This window comes from Lissotriton helveticus, chromosome 12 (genome assembly GCF_964261635.1).
Source record: "Lissotriton helveticus chromosome 12, aLisHel1.1, whole genome shotgun sequence".
NCBI lineage: Eukaryota > Metazoa > Chordata > Amphibia > Caudata > Salamandridae > Lissotriton > Lissotriton helveticus.
In genome coordinates this window covers 153,403,006-153,426,339 of record NC_136073.1, presented here as the reverse complement: position 1 = coordinate 153,426,339, position 23,334 = coordinate 153,403,006, and the positions used below count along the sequence as shown (strand labels likewise).

The 23,334-nt window shown below is 43.4% G+C and overlaps 1 protein-coding gene across 1 annotated transcript in view; it reads left to right on the top strand.

The window, feature by feature from the left end:
• LOC144798532 (hydroperoxide isomerase ALOXE3-like) overlaps positions 1-23,334 on the top strand; it is a 109,194-nt gene that overhangs the window by 67,168 nt on the left and 18,692 nt on the right. Inside the window, exons 9-11 of the mRNA XM_078669460.1 lie at positions 7,235-7,321; positions 7,403-7,572; positions 21,771-21,892. Coding sequence (XP_078525586.1) covers positions 7,235-7,321; positions 7,403-7,572; positions 21,771-21,892 — 379 coding nt within the window. The remainder of the gene's footprint in view (positions 1-7,234; positions 7,322-7,402; positions 7,573-21,770; positions 21,893-23,334) is intronic.

The following is a 23,334-nucleotide window of genomic DNA, read 5'->3' as shown; positions in this document are numbered from 1 at the left end:
CAAATTAAACTTTGACAAAAGAGTGACGTGACAGCAGGTGGGCGGGCCAACGCTGCATAGTGAAACAACTGGGGCCACTCATGGATATCACACAGGAAGATGACCTGAGGTCCATGTTGACGGACGTTAAATCTAGCCTACAGACAATTGATTCCAAACTGGACTCTGTGGCTGCACGTTTGAACAAAGTCACCCAGAAAGTTGACAAACAAGAAGCCAGACTTGATATGCTGGAAACCAGAGTGTTGGATGCTGATGATCTTCAAACAGAAACACACGAACAGTTGCTGCGCATGGATAAAGTTCTCCACCTAATAAAAGCCAGGAACGAAGATTTGGAGGCTAGATCTCGGTGCAATAATGTTCGCGTCCTTGGAATTTCAGAAACAATTAATATTTCAAACTTGGAAAAATATGTGGAAACGATGCTGAAGGACTTATTTAGCGACCTCCCTGACATGTTCTTAGTGGAGCCGGCGCATCGCACATTGGGCCCAAGACCACTGCCTGGTGGACCATCCCGCCCAATCCTTGTTCGTCTCCTGAAGTATTGAGATAAGGACACAGTGCTGTGGATGGCCTGCGAGCAGGGCACAATTCAATATCAGGGCAACACAATACCTATGTACCCGGTCTTCACACAACAGGTACAGGCGGCGCATCGGGAGTTTGTCCAAGCCAAGAAACTGATCCAACAGGCCGACATTAAATATACCCTACTTTACCCCGCAAAAGCTTCACGTACAAATGCATGGCAAACCCCTCATATTTACAGATGCCAGCGCTGCATTGAAATTTGTTAAGCAGGTGAAAAAAAACTATAGATCGTGAACCTCGCAGAGGAAGGATCGCCAAGCCGCAGACTGAGTGAATATGACTGAGTGCATTGACTACAGATAAGATTCAACTGGTTCATTCATATACTGAATGGTAATACCACTGTGGGTATTAACTGTCCACGCTCGCTTCCCCCAGTTCCAAGCAGCTTTCTAGTGCCTTGGCAGTTTGACTATCATAGCACTGCCAGGAGACGACCCAGAGTTGTCCTATTGTATATGTAATATATCACGGAAGTTCTATTAAAATGCGCTCGGCCACCCTGCTTTACACAGCTGGGGTGTATGCCGGCAGCTCCACCTCCCCCCAGGGAGAACTCCTACCAATCCTAGGCTCACCTAGGCTGTTTCACAAGAGTTGGGTCATATAAGGGGATGATAACAAAACCTGATTGGGGGTTGGTTTGGGTGGAGGGAGAGTAGGGAAGTTAATTGTTACTGCTTATTAGCGCTTGATATATTGCCAATGTCTCAAAGAGCCAACATTTATTATGTACCACACTACAAAGCACAAGACCCAAATCCTGCATTAGAAAAGGATGCAACCATGTGGGTGCACCATTGCGCTCACGGGGGGATGCACAGTAAAGGGAACAGCGTTGCGCACACAACGCAACAAAGGTCCACTTGCTAGGATGTCTACATTAAAATGTATAACGTGGAATGTGCGAAGTCTTAACAACCACAGCAGGAAATCAAGATTAGTACACTCATATCTCACAAGACATGGGACAGATATTTGCCTCCTGCAGGAGACACACCTGACAGTAGCAATTCGAACTCAGCTCAACTCAAATAGATGGATAGAGGTGTTGATATCCAACTACTCTAATTACTCTCGTGGGGTGGCGATTTTAATACGTAGAGGAATTCCCTGGAGAACTCACAGACAGTGATAGATCCTGTAGGGCGTTATATATTACTACAAGGCATGATCTATGGTAAACAGGTTATTATTGTTAATACGTACGGACCCAATACAGACAATCTGGATTTTTTTCAATCACCTATGGCGCAAGATTCAAACACTGGGGGACGCTGCACTGTTGTGGGGTGGAGACTTCAATCTTGCCTTGTCACTGCAGGATGACAAAGTAGGTACTTCCCGCACACACCACCCATGGGCGGCTGCAGCACTCCACAGCATAATTGAAGACTATCATTTGATAGATTCATGACGGGCGCTACAACAGGCTCGGGAAGTAACTTGCATAACCCAGCAACACAATGCGTGGTCCAGTTTGGGTTTTTGGCTAACGTCTAAAGATATGCACTCTTGGATATCCGGAATATCACATCATTCATGCAAATTATCTGATCAGGTGCCTGTCCTGATCTAGTTCCTGATCCTGAAGCCCTACATAAAACCTTTCACATAGCGGCTTCCCCCAAACACACTAAATGATTCAGTGTTCAGGGAGGAGGTTCGGAAAAAAATAATAGAATACTTCAAACACAACACGGGCACATTTGACTCTATGGGTACACTATGGGAAGCGTTCAAGGTGGTGACACGTGGGACCTGCATTGCCCTACAGTCTAGTGTACTCAAATACATCAAAAATAGTGTGAAAAGACTGGAAGATGATATTCAAGACTTAAAACAGCAATACTTCCATTCCCCCACTCCCGCAACATTAGCACAGATACGAGTTAAGAAGAGGCTGAGAGGAAGATGAAATTCCTAAATAAATACACACAAGCACATAGATACGGAGAAGGGGAGAGGCCAGGGAAAACTTTGGCGAATCTCTTGAAAGCCCCCCAAAGTTCTGCTCATATCATCGAACTCTGCAACCCGGAGGCGTCGCCGTCCAGACCTCCATCAGTAGTTCTGCACACAATAAAAAGCTTCTACTCACAATTATACACAACACAAACTGACCCGGACGACTGCGTACTAATAGAATACCTAGACACACTGGAACTGTTGTGGTTAGGGAGAGCACATCGAGGGTATCTTGATGTACCGTTTGCTGTAGAAGACATAAGGCAAGTAATTCAAAGCCTACCGGCAGACAAGGCTCCGGGAGCCGACTGCCTTACAACCAAATTCTACAAAGAATATGCAGAGATTCTAGCGCCTTACCTTCTGGAGGTGTACCAGGAAGCTCTACTAAATTGGAAAATACTGCAGACCAGGAGGAAGCTGTTATTATCACATTATTAAAACCAGATAAAGATCCCACGAAATGTGATTCATATAGACCGCTCTCCTTAATCAACCTAAATACCAACATCTTTGCCAAATTATTGGCCAATAGATCACAGCTACTACCCCAATGATAGTTCAGCCAGACCAGTCCGGTTTCGTACCGGGACATTCTACTTCACATAATCTTCGTACCTTATTTGAACTACTACATTATTCAGCCCCCGTGTATCTGCATTAGCCACATTATTAAACACTACAAATACCTTTGATTCTTTGGAATGGAAATTTTTATTTACTCTACTAACTCGATTGGGCCTATGTCCCGTCTTCATTCAACAAAAAAGGCTCCTGTACACTTTACCCACTGCCAGACTTAGAGTAAATGGGCTACTGTCGGATCCCATAAAAATCGCAGGCGGCACACGACAGAGGAGCCCACTAGTGCCCTTGCTTTTTGCCATAGCAACAGAGCCGCTAGCAGCCAGACTTAGACAATATCATGCTAACCAGGGGGTTGGCTTTACTACCAGGGGTCTGATTCTGTCCATGTATGCGTATGACATTAACCTATACATCACTGACCCGGCTGTAAACTTTACACCCATCACCAGGGAACTTGTGAGGTATGGAGGTCTATCGGGTATTCAAATTAACTGGGCAAAGTCCACCATACTTCCACTAACCACAGGAACACCTACTTTCAACACAGATTATCCGATCTCCTGGGCCAATGGCCCAACTCGCTACTTGGGGATCTGGATTAGAAGCAATCTTTAAGAAGTCTGGTCTGAGAACTATGGCAAAACTATGGACTGGATAGAAGACAGAATTAATAGGTGGAAAAATCTGTCACTCTCACTGGCGAGTCGCATTGCCATCACCAAAATGATTATCCTTACCAAATTGTTGTATTTATTTGCAAATATTCCAATGCCGCTACCCTCACACTTCTTCAGATGTCTCAGATCAAATATGATTGAAGTAGTGTGGGCTGGTAAACAGCCAAGGGTAGCTTGGGAAATACTCACATTACCTCTGGCACAGGGGGGGTTCAGAGCACCAGATTTTGCGCTATACGCCTATAGCGCACAGGCCCAGTTTTTACAATTCTGGCAGTACCCAATACCATTTCAACCACATGTGGCCATTGAAATAGATAAGGTAGCACCTCTTCCCCTGAACACTGCACTGTATCAGGATTACAAACGCCCATGGCAAGAAATTGATACTACTGAAACGTTGAGGTGGGCATGGCACAGCTTACGCAAACATACAAAAATACGCAGACTATATGCGCCGGCAATGCCGTTAGCACATAACCCACTGATTTCCCCGCTACTGGACAGAAACGCTCAGACTAGGGTACGGCTAAGCAAAATAATAACCACCAATGACCTATACCCAGAAGGGCAATTCTTAATGCTCCAAGAAATGTGCAACAAACCACGACCATAGGCGCTAGACACACTATTGTACTATCAGATACGGGCGGTATGTCACGCTAGATAAACTACATTCCCCGCTGCCCCACCACCATTGCCTGCACTGGAATATATACTAAATGTAAACTCCGCCACAAACTGGTGACTCACATATACACCATCACTCAGAAAGAATACCCAATCGTTGTCCCCCAATTACGTAAGGCTTGGGAGACGGACCAGGTGAGGAAATTACAGATGAGCAGTGGGACTTTTGTTGCAGGCAATTAGAGCAGCTATCCTTAAATTATAGATTAAGACTAATACACTTCAAATATATTCACCATTTGGATCACACTCTGACACAATTACACAGCATGGGGCTGCAGACAGATGCGACCTGTTGGCGATGCGGGAGCCCGGGACGACATTCTTAGATGTAGCCTGGGAGTGCCGGACTATGGCCACCTTCTTTTCTAAAACACTCAATCATATAGAGACTATCACTGAGCAGACACTGCTGGGAGCCCTCATGGTGACATTGCTGGAATACGTACATAATATCCCATCCTCAGCGGGAAGGCTTATGGCATTACTTTTACTGTTGGTCACAAGACAAGTGGCATTGCATTGGGTAGCAGTATCCCCCCCCAACTATAAATACCTGGATAAAAAACATAACGTACTGTGCAGATCAGCTGACCTGCTACGGGGAGCTGCTACTGGCCAGATCCCGCCTCAAAGATATATGGGCCCCATTTATGAGCTGGCTTCATACCGCCGATGTATATATAGGTGACAGTCTGTATGTAGTGTTAAAGTAGATTTGTTGCAGTAACGGAATATGTGATGTGTACAGTCAAAATGTGGGTACCCCTCCCCCAAAAAAAATTATGGGTGACGCTGAAAACGAGAAACTGGTAATTTTATTGCAATTGTAATAATGCTGTGTACATCGCGGTACTGTTTTCGTCTTTTTGTTTCATGTTTGCTGATGCTAAAATCTCAAAACAAATTTTAAAAAAAAGTTTCAACCTGCTATGCAAGAGATTGGACCATGCGATGAGGGCAATGGATTGGCATACAAAGTGTGTGGGGTATTGTTGATATTATTTTAGCTGTGCTTCATGGGAGATACTTTTAATAGCTCAGTCACTGTGAGATTTTGCCTTATTTGGTGTTGGGTATGTTTCCTGACAGTGGTAGGCTTTGATTTCATAGTGGCCCACATTAGAGAAGTTAGAATGGAGAAAATAACTGCACCTTCGCTGGAAAAGCCAGTTGAAGGCCACACAGAAAACTACATTGCTTACTCAGAAGTAGAGCTGGGTATCATATTCCTAGCAGTGCAAGCAGACAATGAGGCTTGAGCTTATGGAGACTTAATAATAGATGTGTCTTAAAAAAGTAGAGGATAATAGGGATACTGAGAAACTCCACACAACTGTGACACCTAGCAGTGGAGTAAACTGCACATTTTAGGCCTTTGTTTCCTTCTTGTAAGAATGGCCTGAAGTCATTTTGGCATTTTACTGAAGGTGTTTGCCTTTTTCCAGGAGGATTACCAAAACTTCATGGCGCAGGGTGCCTAAGACCTGTGAGAGTCAAGCTGTTGGCCAACTAGCTAATGCATGTCGTCTATAAGATTTTGGATGTCATTAAACATGTCCGCTAGCATATTTGCATGGTCTATAGTATTTTGGATGTCATTAAACATGTTAGCTAGCATATAGGCATGGTCTATGACATTTCGGATGCCATTTAACATGTCATCATGGTCTTTGTCCCATGGAAAAACCTGGGATATATTCTTCTCTTTTTTCTCTTGGTCAACACAAAGAGGTATTGTACTCTTCTTCTTTACTCATGAAGCTTTGTTTTGGGGGTACAGATGGTGACTAGGTGGGGAGAATTTTGCAGGCTGCAAATCACACAGCTTGCTGTTTTTGTCTATTTCACGGTTTTAATTGTAAATGTTGTTTAGATCCCGAAGTCAATCTGTTGACTCTGCTCAGAATGAGAGGGCAAATCCTTTTATGGTGGCAATGTTGGGTCAACTAATGTTTGTAATTGTTTATACAGATGTTTCTGAAAGATAGAGATTAGGTGTCCTTGGTCATGCCAGCATATCTTTAGGCATTTGGCATGAAGGGCACAGAGGAGCTTTAGCAAATGTGTTTCTTTATAGGCAGAGGGACACACAATACCATAGTTATGTAATACTGGGAAACAGTTTATGGATTTCAAGGTGAATAATATGCTATGTAACTCAGGTAACGGTTCCTCAGTAGCATTGGCTCTATGAGATTACAGTCTCAAAGTTTAGTTAAACCGGTAAGAAAAGAAACAGCAAGTGGAGTCACGAAGGACCTCAGAGGTAAATCAAGCATGATGTCTCTTTTAGAGGTGCTTCATTGTTAAGAAGATGTCAACTATTTTCCTCACGGAACCCAAGCCCCGTTTGATATCATGTTGCAGAGACTGTGATGTAAGTCTAACACGTACTCTGTACCAAGTTCACATAGATGTTCTGTGATCCATCAGGAGCCGATTACATCCATTAGTATTTTCCTTTTAAGACCATAGTCTGTGAGTCACAGACATTAATTCCCTAAGAAGCTTTAATGGGCGATTGCTTAAGGTAGTGTAGGAGTTGGTGGCCTTGGAGAATTTTATAAGGTGAATCAAGTAGTTTTGGCTCCAGATGCGTTGGTTCCACTAAGCGTGATATATAGCTGAGTTAAGTAGTCTTTATTAGGTCTTGACCCTATGTCTGGTCACAGGTTGAAACAATATATTTTTCTCTCTCCTTCCTTCTGCAGCTTCTCACTCCTCACATGAGCAATACGGTACAAGTCAATATTCTTGCTCGAACAGGGCTACTTGGCCCAGGCGGGACTTTTGACCGGGTAAGAACAGTATTTTAAAGACATTGCTCATTAACTTACCCTGAATTTGTTCAAAGTACAGAACATTGGATTTCTTTCCAGGCGGTGGCTACAGGACAAGGAGGAGTTCCTATACTCCTACAGCGAGGGCTGGAGAATATGACCTACTGTGACCTCTGCCTGCCAGATGACCTCAGATCCCGCAACGTGCTCACGCTACCCCAGTATTATTATAGGGATGATGGTCTTGAAGTCTGGACTGCAATAGAGAGGTATGGTCGGGAGCGTGATAGGGAGGGGATAAAGTAGAGGCCATTCAAGGCACATGGTGGGAACTCTAGTGGGTATCAGAGAATGATGGGCTGCATGATGGAAAGGTTTCAGATGAGAGATGTGATATGGTGCACAGCTAGTTATCCGTCAAACTTAATATAGAGTGCATGATTTAGAAATTGGAGGCAAGTGGCATTCCATTATACATGTGAGGAGGCTGGGTAATACATATGCGATATGGAGATAAAGTGATGTTTATGGGAAGGCTGGAGAGAAACAAACAGTTTTGATAAGGTGGTTGCTGGGTAGCTTCAGGTATAACAAACATCTAGTTTCTCATATGATATTATATGCTGTAAGTTTACATCCTTGTTTTCCAAGTCCAGGTGAAAGGAGAGAGTCTGGAGATAACAGAATAAGAGATTATTTACACATGGGTGGAATAAATGTCCACAAATAGAATTATCATGAGCCCTTTTATGAGTGCTTCTGTTAATTGTGAGCATGGAAATTGGCAAGCTCAAACCCTCTCGCTCACATTCTCTCTCTATTCCTCTCTCTCCCTCACACCCACTCTTGTCACTCTGTCTCTCTCTCACACATACCCACAAATCCACACAGCCATACACACATACCCATTGAAAGAGCAAGAAACAAGCACAACACTGCCCAGTCTTTTCAAGAATTGTCTTGAATAATGGGAATGCAGCATCTCTCTTCTAATAGGGAGAGGGCAAAAGGCACAAAACAATTATGGACTACACCAGTAGCACAGTAAGTTCATTACGGGAGAATAGTAAGGAAAAAATGGATTGAATGATTACTACCCTAGACTTGTACAGAAAGATAACAGAGTCAACACAAACCCAAAGTGGTCAGCAAATGAATGTTCTTCTGTCATTAATAGCTGCAAAAACATCACTCACCATCAGTGGCAGACATTAAATAAGAGAATAATGCAGGTTTGGTGGGTCAGGTCTCATCCACTGTGAGGCTTATAAATACTTGTTTCAATGTCTTATTTGCAGTTCAGTTCATAAAATGGATTATCCACTCATTCCTGGCTAATTGACACCCTTTGTGATTCCCTTCTCAGGACGGAGTCCCTTCTTTTGTGGGGGAATGTAAGGGGAAGTACACCTTCACTTATTCCACTTTACATAGTTTACAAAATCCTCAATTAATTGGTTCTGGGTCTTCTTGCAATACTGTAACTAATTATAACTGTAGCTCTAGTCCCAAGAACCTCCTTGTTTTAGAACAATGACTTTATACTTACCCTAATGATGTAATCTGTATAAACTATGGTCCATGGTAACTTAGGTGTCATTTAGAGTTTGGCAGATTGAGAACTTTGCAGTGAGTTGGCAGAGCTTGCATTCTTTAAAATACACTGTTCAAGTGTCCCATTTATGGGTGGAAAAACCACGGACAGTGCACATTTCAAGACTCCATATCTTCGCCAGTGAAAGTCTTGGGTGACAGCCTGGCAATCACAGTGTAGCTACCTTCAGTTGATTGTGGAGTCCATCCATTTTAAAGACTGTCTTGCAAATGCAGATTTTCCTCCATAGGTTGCCATGAAATCAGAAAAAATAACCAATGCCCCCTTTCTGCGAAGGTTTTTCTGAAAAAATAAATAATACAAAAAAAGCTGCAGCAACATGGTGATCTTCTTGACATCCACCCAATCAGTAGGTGCACCTTAAGGAAAATGATCCCCACAAGAATGGCAGTGATCTCTAAATGGGAAGGATGATCATCCATTGGGAAGGTGGGGTCCTCTTCTACACTGGCAACTTGGCTGGCCACCCATCCAACTTAATATGAGCTGCTTTGCCTGACCTTTAATTTTCAAAGCACAGCCAGTTCCATCAATATCCATGTAAAGTAAAACCTGTATACTATGTCACCAAATAACTTTATACCAATACAAAACTATACTGCCTATCACGTACAGCCTTGGGGCTCAAAGCAAAAGCTGACAAGGTGGGGAGGGGGTAGAAAGCCAACAGAACAGCCTGTATGGATTAGGGAAAACTGTTATCCATTAAAGAGAGCAAACAGAGTTGTGCCTAGTAGGCCTGCGGTGTGGACTGTCTTTATAGATCAACAGAATACAATAAGCCAACCCGGGAGAAAATGAAAGTTTTGGGAATGTGTATGATAGGAGGCTTGCAGTCTTAGATGCAGTAGTAGAGTATACAATGGAGCATGATTACATGTCTTCCCAGCACTAAGAGCATATAGCATGGAGCTTAATGTGATGTCTGAGGTCATCTCTGAAGTGGAGAGATATGGAGTGGTGCATTGAGGGAAGTTTACATTCCCTATCTTGTTTGTCTTATTGTGCATGACAGGAGATCTGAGGTGCAGGGTGGAAAACAGATGTCAATCCAGGAGATGTGACAGACAGTAGGGTGCTTGATGGATGTCCAGTAATAGATCTGTTTAGTATAGAACAGGAATGGTGATCTAACAACTGCCCAGCAGTAGCAAGTGGTAGTCGTGGTCTTCCTAACATTAGAGAGGCTTTCTGTAGCTCAACAGTCATATGAATGCTTGCAAGGTGTAAATAGCTAGGACTTATTTCCAACCTTATTGAAAAAGAAGGAGAGCGCAAAGGCTGTGAAGATACTATACAGTACAATGCATTTCTAAAGCACACAGCTACAGCAAGAGACATCCCAGTGCTAGTGGGAAAGATCACCCACAGCTTCAAAAAAGAAAACACGGTTAGGAGATGTTTATAGCGGAATCAAAAATCTAAATATCATTTCAGAACAGCTGCTTCTCAAAGCAAGTGTAAGAGCGTTCCACAGCCTGGCTGCCAGATAGGAGAAGGATCTGCCTCCTCTTCTAGCAGTAGCGGACCCCCCCCCCCCCAGCGCCTTGAGACCCTCCGGGTGAGTAGTGCGCTATATAAATGCCATGATTGATTGATAGTCTTAAATATGAGAGGAGTTTGAAACAATTTAATATTGTTAGTCCACAGTGAGCAGGCCTGAGCAGACAACTTCAGACAGCGCCTGAGATAGAGTGGTCGCTTTTGATTGAATATCCTGAAGGCACAAGTGAGGGCCTTCAAGTGGATTCTTTTGTTCACCAGAAGCCAGTGAAGCTGACATAGGTAACTAGATACTGAGACCCAAGGAGGTATTTTAATGGGATCACTGAAAGAATATCGACTACCACAATATCGAGTACCCAAAATATCGAGGAGAAAATATCTACTACAAAAATATCGAGTTTGTATGTACAAACAGGTAAGTACAAAAATATCGACTACAAAATATCGTTTACAAAAATATCGTTGTAAAAAATATCGACTTTACTAAAAACAATGTTTAATTACATTAATATAAAAATTTAATTACTAAAATATAATTAACAATACTTAAAATAACTTTTAATAATTAAATATTTAATGAAAGTAAAAAAAAAATATTTTTTAATCATATTTCTTAAAACATATATATATAGTAACAAAATTTAATTAAATAATAGGCAATATTGTATATGTACCCCAAAAACCCAAAACTGACCCTGAACCCTAAAAATACCCCTTTACCCAAAAACTAAAAACTGACCCTGAACCCTAAAAATACCCCTTTACCCAAAAACTGAAAACTGACCCTGAACCCTAAAAATACCCCTTTACCCAAAAACTGAAAACTGACCCTGAACCCTAAAAATACCCCTTTACCCAAAAACTGAAAACTGACCATGAACCCTAAAAATACCCCTTTACCCAAAAACTGAAAACTGACCCTGAACCCTAAAAATACCCCTTTACCCAAAAACTGAAAACTGACCCTGAACCCTAAAAATACCCCTTTACCCAAAAACTGAAAACTGACCCTGAACCCTAAAAATACCCCTTTACCCAAAAACTGAAAACTGACCCTGAACCCTAAAAATACCCCTTTACCCAAAAACTAAAAACTGACCCTGAACCCTAAAAATACCCCTTTCATTTAACATAATTACCAATTAATCAATTAAATAAAATTAATTACCAATTACATTTTAATTAATTAACAAATATTTTTTAATTAACAATTAATTAAATATTACTACCAATTATTAAATTAACATATTTAATTAATTATAATTAAATTACTTCCCACCCTATTCCCCTATAAACCCACAACCCGCTAGAGAAAATACATTATTTTAATTGACATAATTAGCAATTAATCAATGAAATAAAATTAATTACCAATTAAATTTTAAATAATTAACATATATTATTTAATCACCAATTAATTAATTATTACTACCAATTAATAAATTTACATATTTAATTAATTATAATTAAATTACTTCCCACCCTATTCCCCTATAAACCCACAACCCGCTACAGAATTAAATTACACAATAATTAAAAAAATAATTAAAAATAATTATAAAATAAATTGACACTTTTCACACATATTATAACATAAACACACTATAAATAATTAAATATTATTTAAAAAACTATATTTTTTACTATCTAGATTATATACTTGGATATTTTCACTGTCTATATTATTTACAGCCGATATTACTTCACTTACCTTAAAAACGATATTTTGGCTGTCGATATTCTGTCTAGTCGATATTTTCTCCAAACGATATTTAAAACTCGATATTCTGTCCAGACGATATTTTGGAGTCGATATTATGTCTGTGCACCATTTTAATGATCAGCCAGGCAGCAGCATTCTGAAACATTTGGAGACGCTGAATGAGAAAGGCTGGGAGCCCTGAGTACAAACTAATGGAATAGTCCAATTTAGATGTGATCAAAGCATGAACAATTGTTTTTTCGATGTTCCACCGGAATAAGCTGCAGCATTCTTCTCAAGGACCTCAGAGTCAGGAAACAAGAGACAGACAGTGTTTTAAACTGAGGCTCAAAAGTGAGCTTGGAGTCAAATCTAACCACAAGATTCCTTACCGCCGGGGAGAGGGACCATCTCTGATGTCCACCAGAGTTTAGAGTCCGGTGGACTTCAAACCAAAGAAAATAATCCCCAGTCTTGTCTTAGTTCAGCTTTAAAAATCTGGCATTCTTCAAGTCCCAAACAGAGTTATGGCAAGTCTTAAAACAAATCAAAGAAGAAGGAACATTTCCATGAAAAGCCAAAAGTAGTTGAGGATCGTCCACATAGGATACAACTCTAACTCCCCAAGACTCAACAATTTTAGCCAACGGTAAGAAAAAAAAAGTAAACATTAAAAAAGGGAATGGCTCATGAAGTGACCTAGATGGCAAGTGCAACTTTGTAAGCTCCTGATCGAGTTGCTCCTAAACCTCATTTTGCAGGTGCTGGCATACCTGTAATGGGGGGTGCTGCATTTCCCCCTTGTGGACAGCGGTGACTGTCTGCCGCAGTCTGGGGTCATTTTGTGGCCCTAGATGTCATCAACAAATGCAGCCAGAGATGTATCGCCTCCAGAATGACGGACCGGGGCTAGCTAGTGCCTCCCTGCTGGGATCGCAGTGATTTGGGGTTGAGGCAATCACTGGTCCCTATGGGACTTCCATTGTGTGTGCAGCGAGGGATCGCTTGACTGTGCTGCTTACTGTTGCGCCCGGCGGCAAGGTAGATGTGGGCAGCGGCCTGTACCTCATGGCTGAACTGCTGACATTTGTGGCAGCTGCCTTGTTGGGCACTGGGAGCGACAGTCTCCTTTTCCAGATGCCCGATGTTACATGTGGCTGATTGAGGAGCCTGCCAGCATGGAACCTCTGCAGCTGGTGGGGTGGCCCCGTGCAGACTTGTACCTCTACCGGGATTTGGGCTCATATTGGGCCCTGTGCATATGATGAACCCTGGTGAAATGCTGTGGGTGCCCCTTGAATGTGAATACGTCTGCAATCTGGGAGACTCTGTTGGGACCCATCCTTTAAGGATGTGGCCTTATCATCACTCCTTGGGGCCCCAAGGGAACACTGCACCAACTGGATCCTTGCCTGCCTGACCTGCTTCTGGACACTGGGTGGCTGTGGTCCATAACTTATGAGGGGACGGAAGCTGCCTGAATTGGTTGTGGGACCTGGGCCGGCAGGTGCCACTGGAGGCCCAGTGGAACTTCCCCCACATTGTTGGGGGTGCCACTGGAGTGGCCAGACCTCTTGATTCTTTTATGCCAGCATGAGACATATTGGGCTCTGGGGGATAAATACTGCTGCAACAGCTGTGCCCATATGTTCTGTAGGTCTCTCCTTGGATTAAATCAATGGGGACTCACCACACCTCTAAGACTGGAACCAGCACTGATTGCGCATGCTGCCCGGGCCCCACGCTTGTCGCAAACAGGTCAGCTGCTGCCCACAGAGCTCTCCATCTGTACATCCTACAACATTCTCATGCTCCCCAGGGTGGTGCAACGTTTCTTTGCCCGCCGAGTCTTACTGCAGAAGCATGCCACTTGCTGCTGACAGCTCATGATGGGTCGAGACAAAGGCGAGGCGGGTCACGCCAAGCTGGATAAGTATTCAGCTCCCTTTGAGGGCACAAGGGCACTTCGGGGTCCAGAGGCTCCACTGATCAAGAACAACATGTCCCTCATCCTGCAAGCCATTAAAGATTCCAAGACTCTCCTAGAAACCAAGATTGGGGAGGTGTGAACAGATATGTCTCAGTTGCACCAAGAACACGGCCAAACAGTTGAAAGTATCTCCTAAGCAGAGATGAGGCTTTCCATCTTAGAAGACACTGTCAACCACCTTTCCTCAGAAATGTCCTGACTATCCTGTGATGGAAAGCTCCTCCAAGACCACACAGAAGACACATGAAATAGGGCATGACGCGACAATCTTCGCTTCATTGACTTTCCCGAGGGGTCCGAAGGCCAATCTCCCCAGAGATTCCTCGAACAATGGATTAGATCCTGGTTACAGCCTGAAGATCTCTCCCCTTGCTTTGTTCTCGAACAGGCACATCGCTCCTTAGCCTCAAGACCCCTCCAGGGTCCCTTCACCAGCCCCTCATTGCCTGCTTCATGAATTACAAAGACCGGGGCTCAGTCCTACATTGTGCCCACCAGGCCGAAGATCTTAAATACCAGTCAGGGTGAATACTGATCGTTACTAACTTTACTCACATGGTGCAGACACAAAGCAAATCATTCAAACAGGTTAAGGCCAAACTACAGAAAATACACATCTTCTATATGCTCCTCTACCTAGCTCAACTAAGAATTATTCACCGCTCTAAAACTGTCTTCTTTGAGTTTCCAAAAGAGGCCCAGACATCGCTAACTGAGCAATGGTCACTTGCCACTAACCCCCCACTGCAGTTGGGATCCTCAGACTTGCCTCGGATGGATGACAAGAATCCATGGTTAGGCTGAAGATTCAATGCCAAAGGAAACAGTCGAACCATTGACAGACGTGGATGCTACTACAGACACTGATTGGGAGAAGAGCCAATGATCGGGAGATGAGGCAACTGTGAGCCATGTGGCCCCAGACCCCACTCTTAATGCAAACTCTGGATGAGTGGGCCACCTGCTCTTGAACTTTTGTTTGGATGCCAGTACCATTGTATCTTGCACAACTAATGTTAACCTCAGTTTTCGGAGCAGCAGATGGGGGGACCATTGTTGGTATTGGGTTGGTATTGGACCACGGATGCTTTTTATGGGTGGGAAGTATAGAGTGGGGGGAGTTAGGGGAATTGGGATTGTTCATTATGTTTTTGTTCTTTTGGCACTGTTTTTCTTTTCTTTTGCCTTACACTTGATGGGCGCAGGACTCTTGGCCCCCAGGTAAGATCCCTATTGGTGATCCCCCTCTCACTGAAGCTATCGGCTGAATAGCCCTTGTTTATCAAGACCCGGCCATCACTCGATCATTCATGATCTTGAAGTTACCATCTTTTTGGACTGTATTAAGAAAGGGGCTGTTTTTCAGTATCTTCAGCACCATTCCACATAAATAGTGCCACTGCATGAAACTCACCTTCAGGGCATCAACTGTCAATTTCTGGCCCACAAGGATTATGACAGAGTACTCCATAACGAATATGCTATGGGCTCCAGGATGGTTGCTATCCTTCTTCACAGGTCTCTCACAAAAGCCATACCCAATGTCACACAAGATGCCCAAGGTGGAGATATCCTCCTGGAGGGTGCACTGGAAGGCGTTCTCTACAATATCCTATGCATATATATTCCCCCACAATGAACCAGGTTACACTGAAATCTCTTGGGGACTTAGTGGCAGCCCTCCCTCAGGCAACAACAACACTGGGAGGAAAGTTTAATGATATCATCGACCAAAAAGACTGGTATCGGCCCAAAGGATTCACTCCCAGCATAGCACGGGTCTTGGGGATTTGTCAAAAGGTCTCAGTCTCAGAGACGCTTGGCAGGTGTAGTACCCTGACTACCTGGGCTTTACTCATGCCTCTGCCACCCACGGCTCCCAAGACCACATTGATTACTTGTTCCTATTAGCCGCTGACCTCCTTCAGAGATCGAGATCCTGCCTCTGGGTATATCAGACCATGCACCGATTCTGCTTCAATTTGACTTGTCCCCTGGGGTAACTTACTTATCTGGCATCTTAATGCCAGGTTCCTACAAGATGAGAAGTTCAAGGAAAATATTTGGGACACATTTAAATAATTTCTTGAGGCAACCAAGGGCTCTGGTGGCTTTGGTATGACCTTATAGGAAGCTGGTAAAGCATATATGAGGGGTGTGACCTGGTCCTACATCCAAGGAGCTGACTGCAAAAAATATCACTGAATGATCAAGCTTGAAACCTCGATAACACTTAAAAACCACAGAGACCCAGGTTCACTCTCTAACATGGAAAAGTGACAGGTGGAAACAGATAGGAGCTTGTTGCACCAATTATGCCTGGATGAGGCCATAAAATGCTGGCTAGCATCCATCTGCCAGGTGTATGAATGGGGTGAAAAATCAAGAAAACTGTTACACTGGCTCGCCACACACCATGCTGAAAATACAGTGATACCCCACATTATGGATACTCTGGTGAATGGATGAATGACTTGAGGGGGATCTCTGTTGTTTTTGCTCAGTTCTACAAGGAGCTTTACGGTCAGAAACCACAACCCAATGCCGACATGACTCCCCCTTTGGTAAAGGAACTTCCCTTGCCTTGTGCATCATCCCAGGACAAAACTGTCCTAGACAAGGATATTACTAAAGAAGAAATTGGGGATGCACTGACAGATCTCAATTCCAGAAAAACACTTGGACCTGATAGGTTTCCTATAGAGCTTTAGCGCAATCTCTGCCCGACATAATCTCATTCCTCGTTAGATTATTCAGTGGGGCAAACACCCAAGGCCAATTCTCCCCAATGGTTGTCCAGGCTACTATCATGGTCCTCCCCAAGCCGGGCCACAGTCCAATGACTTGAGCATCTTTCCGACCCATAGCCCTCATTAATAGCGAGATCAAATTATATGCTAAGATCCTGACTAACTGGGTGTTGACTGTCCTCCATACCTTGGTTCGCCCAGACCAATGTGGATTTATTCCTCGATGCAGCACCAGGCACTATATCAGTCAAGTACACATAGCACTATCTCATATCAGAATGCTAAGAGGTCTGGCCGCTCTCCTTTTAATAGACTTTATGAAGGTGTTCAATATGGTGGACTGGACTTATCTTGATGAGGTGCTGGTTGGGAAGGGACTGGGGCCTCAATTCCGGGCGTACGTCAAAGGTCCTCTACGTGTCCGCCTGGGCCCCAATGTGAGTTAACAGTGTATTGTCGGATGCCTTTTCTGTGAGGAGAGGCATCTGGCAAGGGTGCCCTTTGTTTCTGCTTTGATCTACACTCGACATTGAGCTGCTGGCAGTGTGGATTTGTTGCGATACTCAGGTGTGGGCTTTTGATTGGGGAGTGGCGATGGAGGACCACATAGCACTTCATACGGATGATGGCCTTTTATTTATTTCCAAACTGACTGAAACAAGGCCCAGAGTTCTCCAGATACTCGTCATATTTAGGGAGGCATTGAGGCTTTAGGTAAACTGGGGCAAATCTTTGCTAGTGCCGATAAAGGGAAACTGTTGGGATGATGCTTGGCAATCTAGCTTTCAAAACCTCCGGATGCATACATCCTCGGAGCCGGACTTCACGCGGAGCCTGAATCTCAGTCCTGTCATGCCCAGGGCAAGAGAGGACTCTCAAGATGGCTTAATCTCATCTTAATACCATAGGAAGGATCGCCTTTTACAAAATGATGATCTTTCTCAAACTCCTAAACGCCTTACAGAATTACACCTATAACATTTCTCAAACATGGTTTGACTCAGTATAGGCCATAGGATGTAGATTAATTTGGGCCTGAGGCGCCCTATAGGTGGTTTTTGGGAAATGCACTTGGGCAATCTATGATGGAGACCTGGCCAGGGCTGATATTCACCTTTATTATTGAGCGACACAACTACTCCCCATTAATGGCTGGCTTGTCGGAGGGTGAGACGACATGGGCGGATTTTGCGGATCCACGATTCACGGATTTGCGGATCGTGGATCCGCAAAATCGGCGGATTTTGCAGATTTGCGGATCCGCGGATTTGCGGCGGGGCTTCCATGCGAGTGCACATGCCTCTTGTGTGGGTAAAAGGTCCGATTGTTTTTTGGACTGATGAATGAGTCACTGCATTTGAGCTTCAACTAGTTCCAGCGACCATGTGTGTGTTACTATGCAATCGCCCGAAGGGCGCAGGGGTCCCTTAGGTGAGCTGTCCATCATAGTGGGTCAATGGCGGGAAGACGGTGCACACCGCGAGTGTGAGGGCGGGGCTTCCATGCGAGTGTCCAGCATCACAGCTGATTTCCGAGGGTAGATTTGGGAAGAAGGCACACCTGCCTCGACGACACTCACGATTTTTTTTGGGCAGATGAATGAGTCACTACATTTGAGCTTCAACTAGTTTCAGCGACCATGTGTGTGTTACTAAGCAATCTCCCCGAGGGGTGCAGGGGTCCCTTCAGCTTCCTGGCCACAGGAACAGCACGAGGATTGCGCTCGTGAAAGTCAAGGATGCAAAGGCCGCTATCCAGCATCACAGCTGATTTTCGAGGGTAGATTTGGGAAGAAGGCACACCTGCCTCGACGACGCTCACAATTTTTTTTGGGCTGATGAATGAGTCACTGCATTTGAGCTTCAACTAGTTCCAGCGACCATGGGTGTGTTACTATGCAATCGCCCGAAGGGCGCAGGGGTCCCTTAGGTGAGCTGTCCATCATAGTGGGTCAATGGCGGGAAGACGGTGCACACCGCGATTGTGAGGGCGGGGCTTCCATGCGAGTGTCCAGCATCACAGCTGATTTTCGAGGGTAGATTTGGGAAGAAGGCACACCTGCCTCGACGACGCTCACAATTTTTTTTGGGCAGATGAATGAGTCACTACATTTGAGCTTCAACTAGTTTCAGCGACCATGTGTGTGTTACTATGCAATCGCCCCGAGGGGTGCAGGGGTCCCTTCAGCTTCCTGGCCACAGGAACAGCTCGAGGATTGCGCTCGTGAAAATCAAGGATGCAAAGGCCGCTATCCAGCATCACAGCTGATTTTCGAGGGTAGATTTGGGAAGAAGGCACACCTGACAGAAGCTCCTGGTCACAGGAAGGCCATGTTATAAATATTTTACGATGGCGCCGGCAAGCTGCCAGCGCCATCCTAAAATAGTTACTAAATTAGCTTCAACAGGAAGCTCTAATAGATAAAATAAAGCAGGTGCTCGAGCACCTGCTTTATTTTATCTACAACAGGCCAGCAAGGCTTCAACTTTTGCCCCCAGAATCCGCCGCTCGCGGATTTGCGAATTCGTGGTAAATTCGCGGGAGTTCGCGGATCGCGAATTTACCGAAAATCCGCAAAATCCGCGAGCGGAACGGATTTTCCGCCCATGCTTAGACGACCCAGCCTCTAGAGGTGAACTGACCATATTGGGATTAGAGTCACAAGACACATTTTCCATGTCCTGTACAATGCACCTATTCCTTCAAATGTTCTGGAAGTAACCCAAGTATCATTCAGAGTGTGGAGAGCAGCTCTTTGCTGGTTGAGATGGGATCACAAACTCACAAGGAAGACCCAATTATGGGTGGGATTGGTGGTTGTCTCAGGTATTCACCTTGAAGGGTTTTAGAAGTGCAACTCCATTGGGATATCAAGAGTTGCAGATGTTTGGGGCAGCCTGCACATGAAATCTTTCTAAGAGCTCCTAATAGAATTTCGAATGCCAACCTCCTAATTCCATCGATACCTACAACTCTGACATGCTCTACATTCACATAACGATGAGCTGCAGGAATGTTTTTAAATCCTGCAAAAAAAATTATGTTTTTCATGAACTCCTGCTCTTGAGTGAGTTGCTATTTGTGAGTAGCTCATTAATATTAATTAGGCTGGTCAAAACCCATTACAATACGGTATTTTGCAGACGGACCTATTAGTACATATGGCCAGATGTACAAAGCATTGTTCTGGTCGCAAACTGCAAAACAGATCGCTTGCAACTAAAAGAATGTTTTTTCAAATGTACAAAATGTGATTTGGTATCTTGTTACCAAATCACATTTTGCATTTTCAATTTCGTATGTGGAAAGGCGTCAATAGGAAATCCCTTCCAAATACCAAATCAGTATAGTATGTATTACTGTTTTGCAACCAAATTCCGATCGCAAAACAGTAATACTTTTCCATCAGTTTTAAACTGGTGGTAACCCATTCGTAAAAGGGAAGGGGTCCCCAAGGGACCTTGACCCCTTTGAGAATGTAAATAATATTATTTTTTAAGTGCAGGCAGTGGTCCAAAGAACCACTGCACCTCTTAAAAAATGAGACTTCATGGTTTTTTTTAATTAAAAGCATCCCATTTTCCTTTAAGGAAAATGGGTTACATTTAAAAATAAAAATAAAGTTTTCTTTATTAAAAGCAATCACAGACATGGTGGTCTGCTAACCTCAGAAGGCCACAAACCCAGTGATGGTTGTGATTTCTAATGGGTCGCAAACTGCAACCTACCACATTACTATTCATGAGGTAGGTTGATTTGTGACCCACAAGGAATCCCTAAACAAAACTCAATGAGTTTCATACATTAGGAATACCAAATTCCAAATTGTGATTCGGAGAGAATCGCAATTAGGAAATCGGTGTTCCTAATGTTTGGACGTCTGCCCCATAGTTTAGTTCACAAAATACCACTCTGGTTGCAAACATATTGGCTGCAAATTGCGACCAGTATTTTGTAATCAGTGCTTATTACATCTGGCCCTAGATATTTTACTATAAAAAAGTGTACTGTGATGTCTCACAGAATTAGAGAAATTCTTGTGCTGATGAATAATAAATGAGTTCCCGTGAGAGAGAACTATTACAAATGGCATTTTTTGTATTCATTAATCTAAAGGTTTCTGAGAACTGGAACACAGGATATATTAATACAGTAGTGACATCCTAATTAGCCATGTGCAAAGTGCACAACTTCAAAAAATGTGTATTTAAGATATGTCAGCTTCCCAAATGGTAAAGTTGCCAAAGTTTTACAATCTGGAGTAAAAAAGGGGCCTACATTTCAGCAGGAACATGTCTACTGCCATGCGCGTGCAGGAGAGCCCCACCTTGCAGAAGTGCTTTTCCCTGTTGCCCAAGGACGGAACTGGCAACAGCAGGAAAGAGGAGAGAGGTCATTCAGTGTGTGGCTATTGTGTTTCTCCACTGCCACTCAGATAACAGAAGGGTAACACAACTTTCCTGCATCAAAAAGCCCATTCATGTTCACAGTTATAGCCAACTGCTGGGAATATTGGGATTTGATGAGGTGGGACTGCATCAGCCATAGCAAATTCAAGAAAACGTTTCGCTTCTTCAAGAATTATGAAATTTCACGACTTCCCTGGAGTACTTACGCACAATTAAGGCGTTGCCATATCTACTTCTAATAGGTCATAGTTGCATGAAAAGGATCAGATCTGTTCTTACCCGTTCTTCCTACTTTGAGTTCTTTGAAGTCACCATGTTATTTTATACACACCATCCTTTACTACACCATAATGCTCCTCATAACAGCACTAATGAAGGATGGGCCATAGAGTTTGTTATAGGGAAGACATTCAGGTGTTCAAATGCTTTGGCTGATGCTTTAAAATGTAAAATGCACGCAACGATGTCACAAACACTGTTGTATTCACCTTCTAGGTTTGTATTGGGCATAGTAGAGTGCTACTTTAAGAGTGATACGTCAGTGCAGAATGACCATGAACTGCAGGCTTGGGTGAATGAGATCTACAGAGAAGGCTTCTTGGAGAGAAAATCCTCTGGTAAGACACAACTTATATGAAAATTAATATGCATTAGTTAAGAAAATACAGAAGGAATTGAAACCCTACAGAGAAGACTCCTGGACTGTAATGTCACATGCAGCCTAGTAACATGTTTCCCCATAAACTCTAGCAATTAGGGCCCATACAGAAACAGCTTTCTCTCTGCACTAATTCTAGTGCTGTGTTATTTTTGAAAATCATGGTTTGTTGCTGCCTATTATATTTCAGAAAATCTTGAAAGCGGAAGGACAAGGAGAATTGGGCGGTCCAGTCTACAGTCTCCTAATTCATTCAATGATAGCAACAGGGTATAATGTTTTGAAATCTCAGTTCTAGGTGTCAAATTTAGGGACCTGGAATGTTTATGATCACCAGGAGCATTAGCTTGTGGAAGCAAGTGCCCTCACCCACCAAAAGGTGGCATGCTTCATCATCGGGCCTGCTCCTCGTTGGAGCTGGCACTGCAATACCCAACGTGCCTCTAAAGGGCTCTCTTTGCTGGAGATCTTCTCAATTTTCCAAAATGATACTGGGGACATATTGTGTATTTCTAGAATGATAGTAGGAAGATAGGAATGAACTGTCATATAGAAATGACTATAGATATTTCTAAAGGAAAATGTAATTCAAGGGACAATATCTATGTCAAGGTCAAAAAGTGAGGGAAGCTGGGGGAAAGAATGATCCTAGATTCTCCTAGATGGAAATGGGGTAATCAAATGAAATATGTCAGTTATAATTACAAGGTCAACTTGTTTCTTGCCTACATTGTCAAAAGAAATCGAGTGGCATTTCTTCAGGACCAAACACTATGTAGGTGTACCTAATCTTCATTGAAGGAGAGTAAGGGTACTCTACAGTGGGTGTTACCCCATCTCTGTGTATAATGTGTTGTGTAACTTACACTGGAGTGTAACCCAATTTCTTACAGTTGTCATGCCCCTGCAGGAATAAGCCCTCAAAAACTATTTTCACTGCAGAAGGCTCTGGCTGCTCTACGAGAAAGCTAGAGTACAGATGATTAAAATATTTATTCTGCTATCAATGGTTTGGGACCAGCTAGAAGAATAGTTTAACAACTGTTTTCATATTTATTAACAGTCCAACTCAATGGTAAAGTTGAGTTTTTCATGAATATTTTGAAAAATCAACTTTAAAATACTGCATGTATGTTGAGACCTGGAGATGGATACTTTGTTCCCCCAGCCAGGCTGGCTCCAAACCCAGAAGAAGGGGAGCTACCCCCAGAACTGGTTTTAAGTCACTGTAGTGGAAAAGACCTGACCGTACCTCTAAGTGGGCACATAAGCTTTGCAAAAGGGAGAAAGGGTTCCCCTAGCTTGGTTTCAGGATGGCCTGTTTGCATTAGGGCAAACAGGAAATGGCTGAAAAAGTTGATAGGTTGTCCCCTGGGAAAATGTACCCATTCAGTTAGGGAA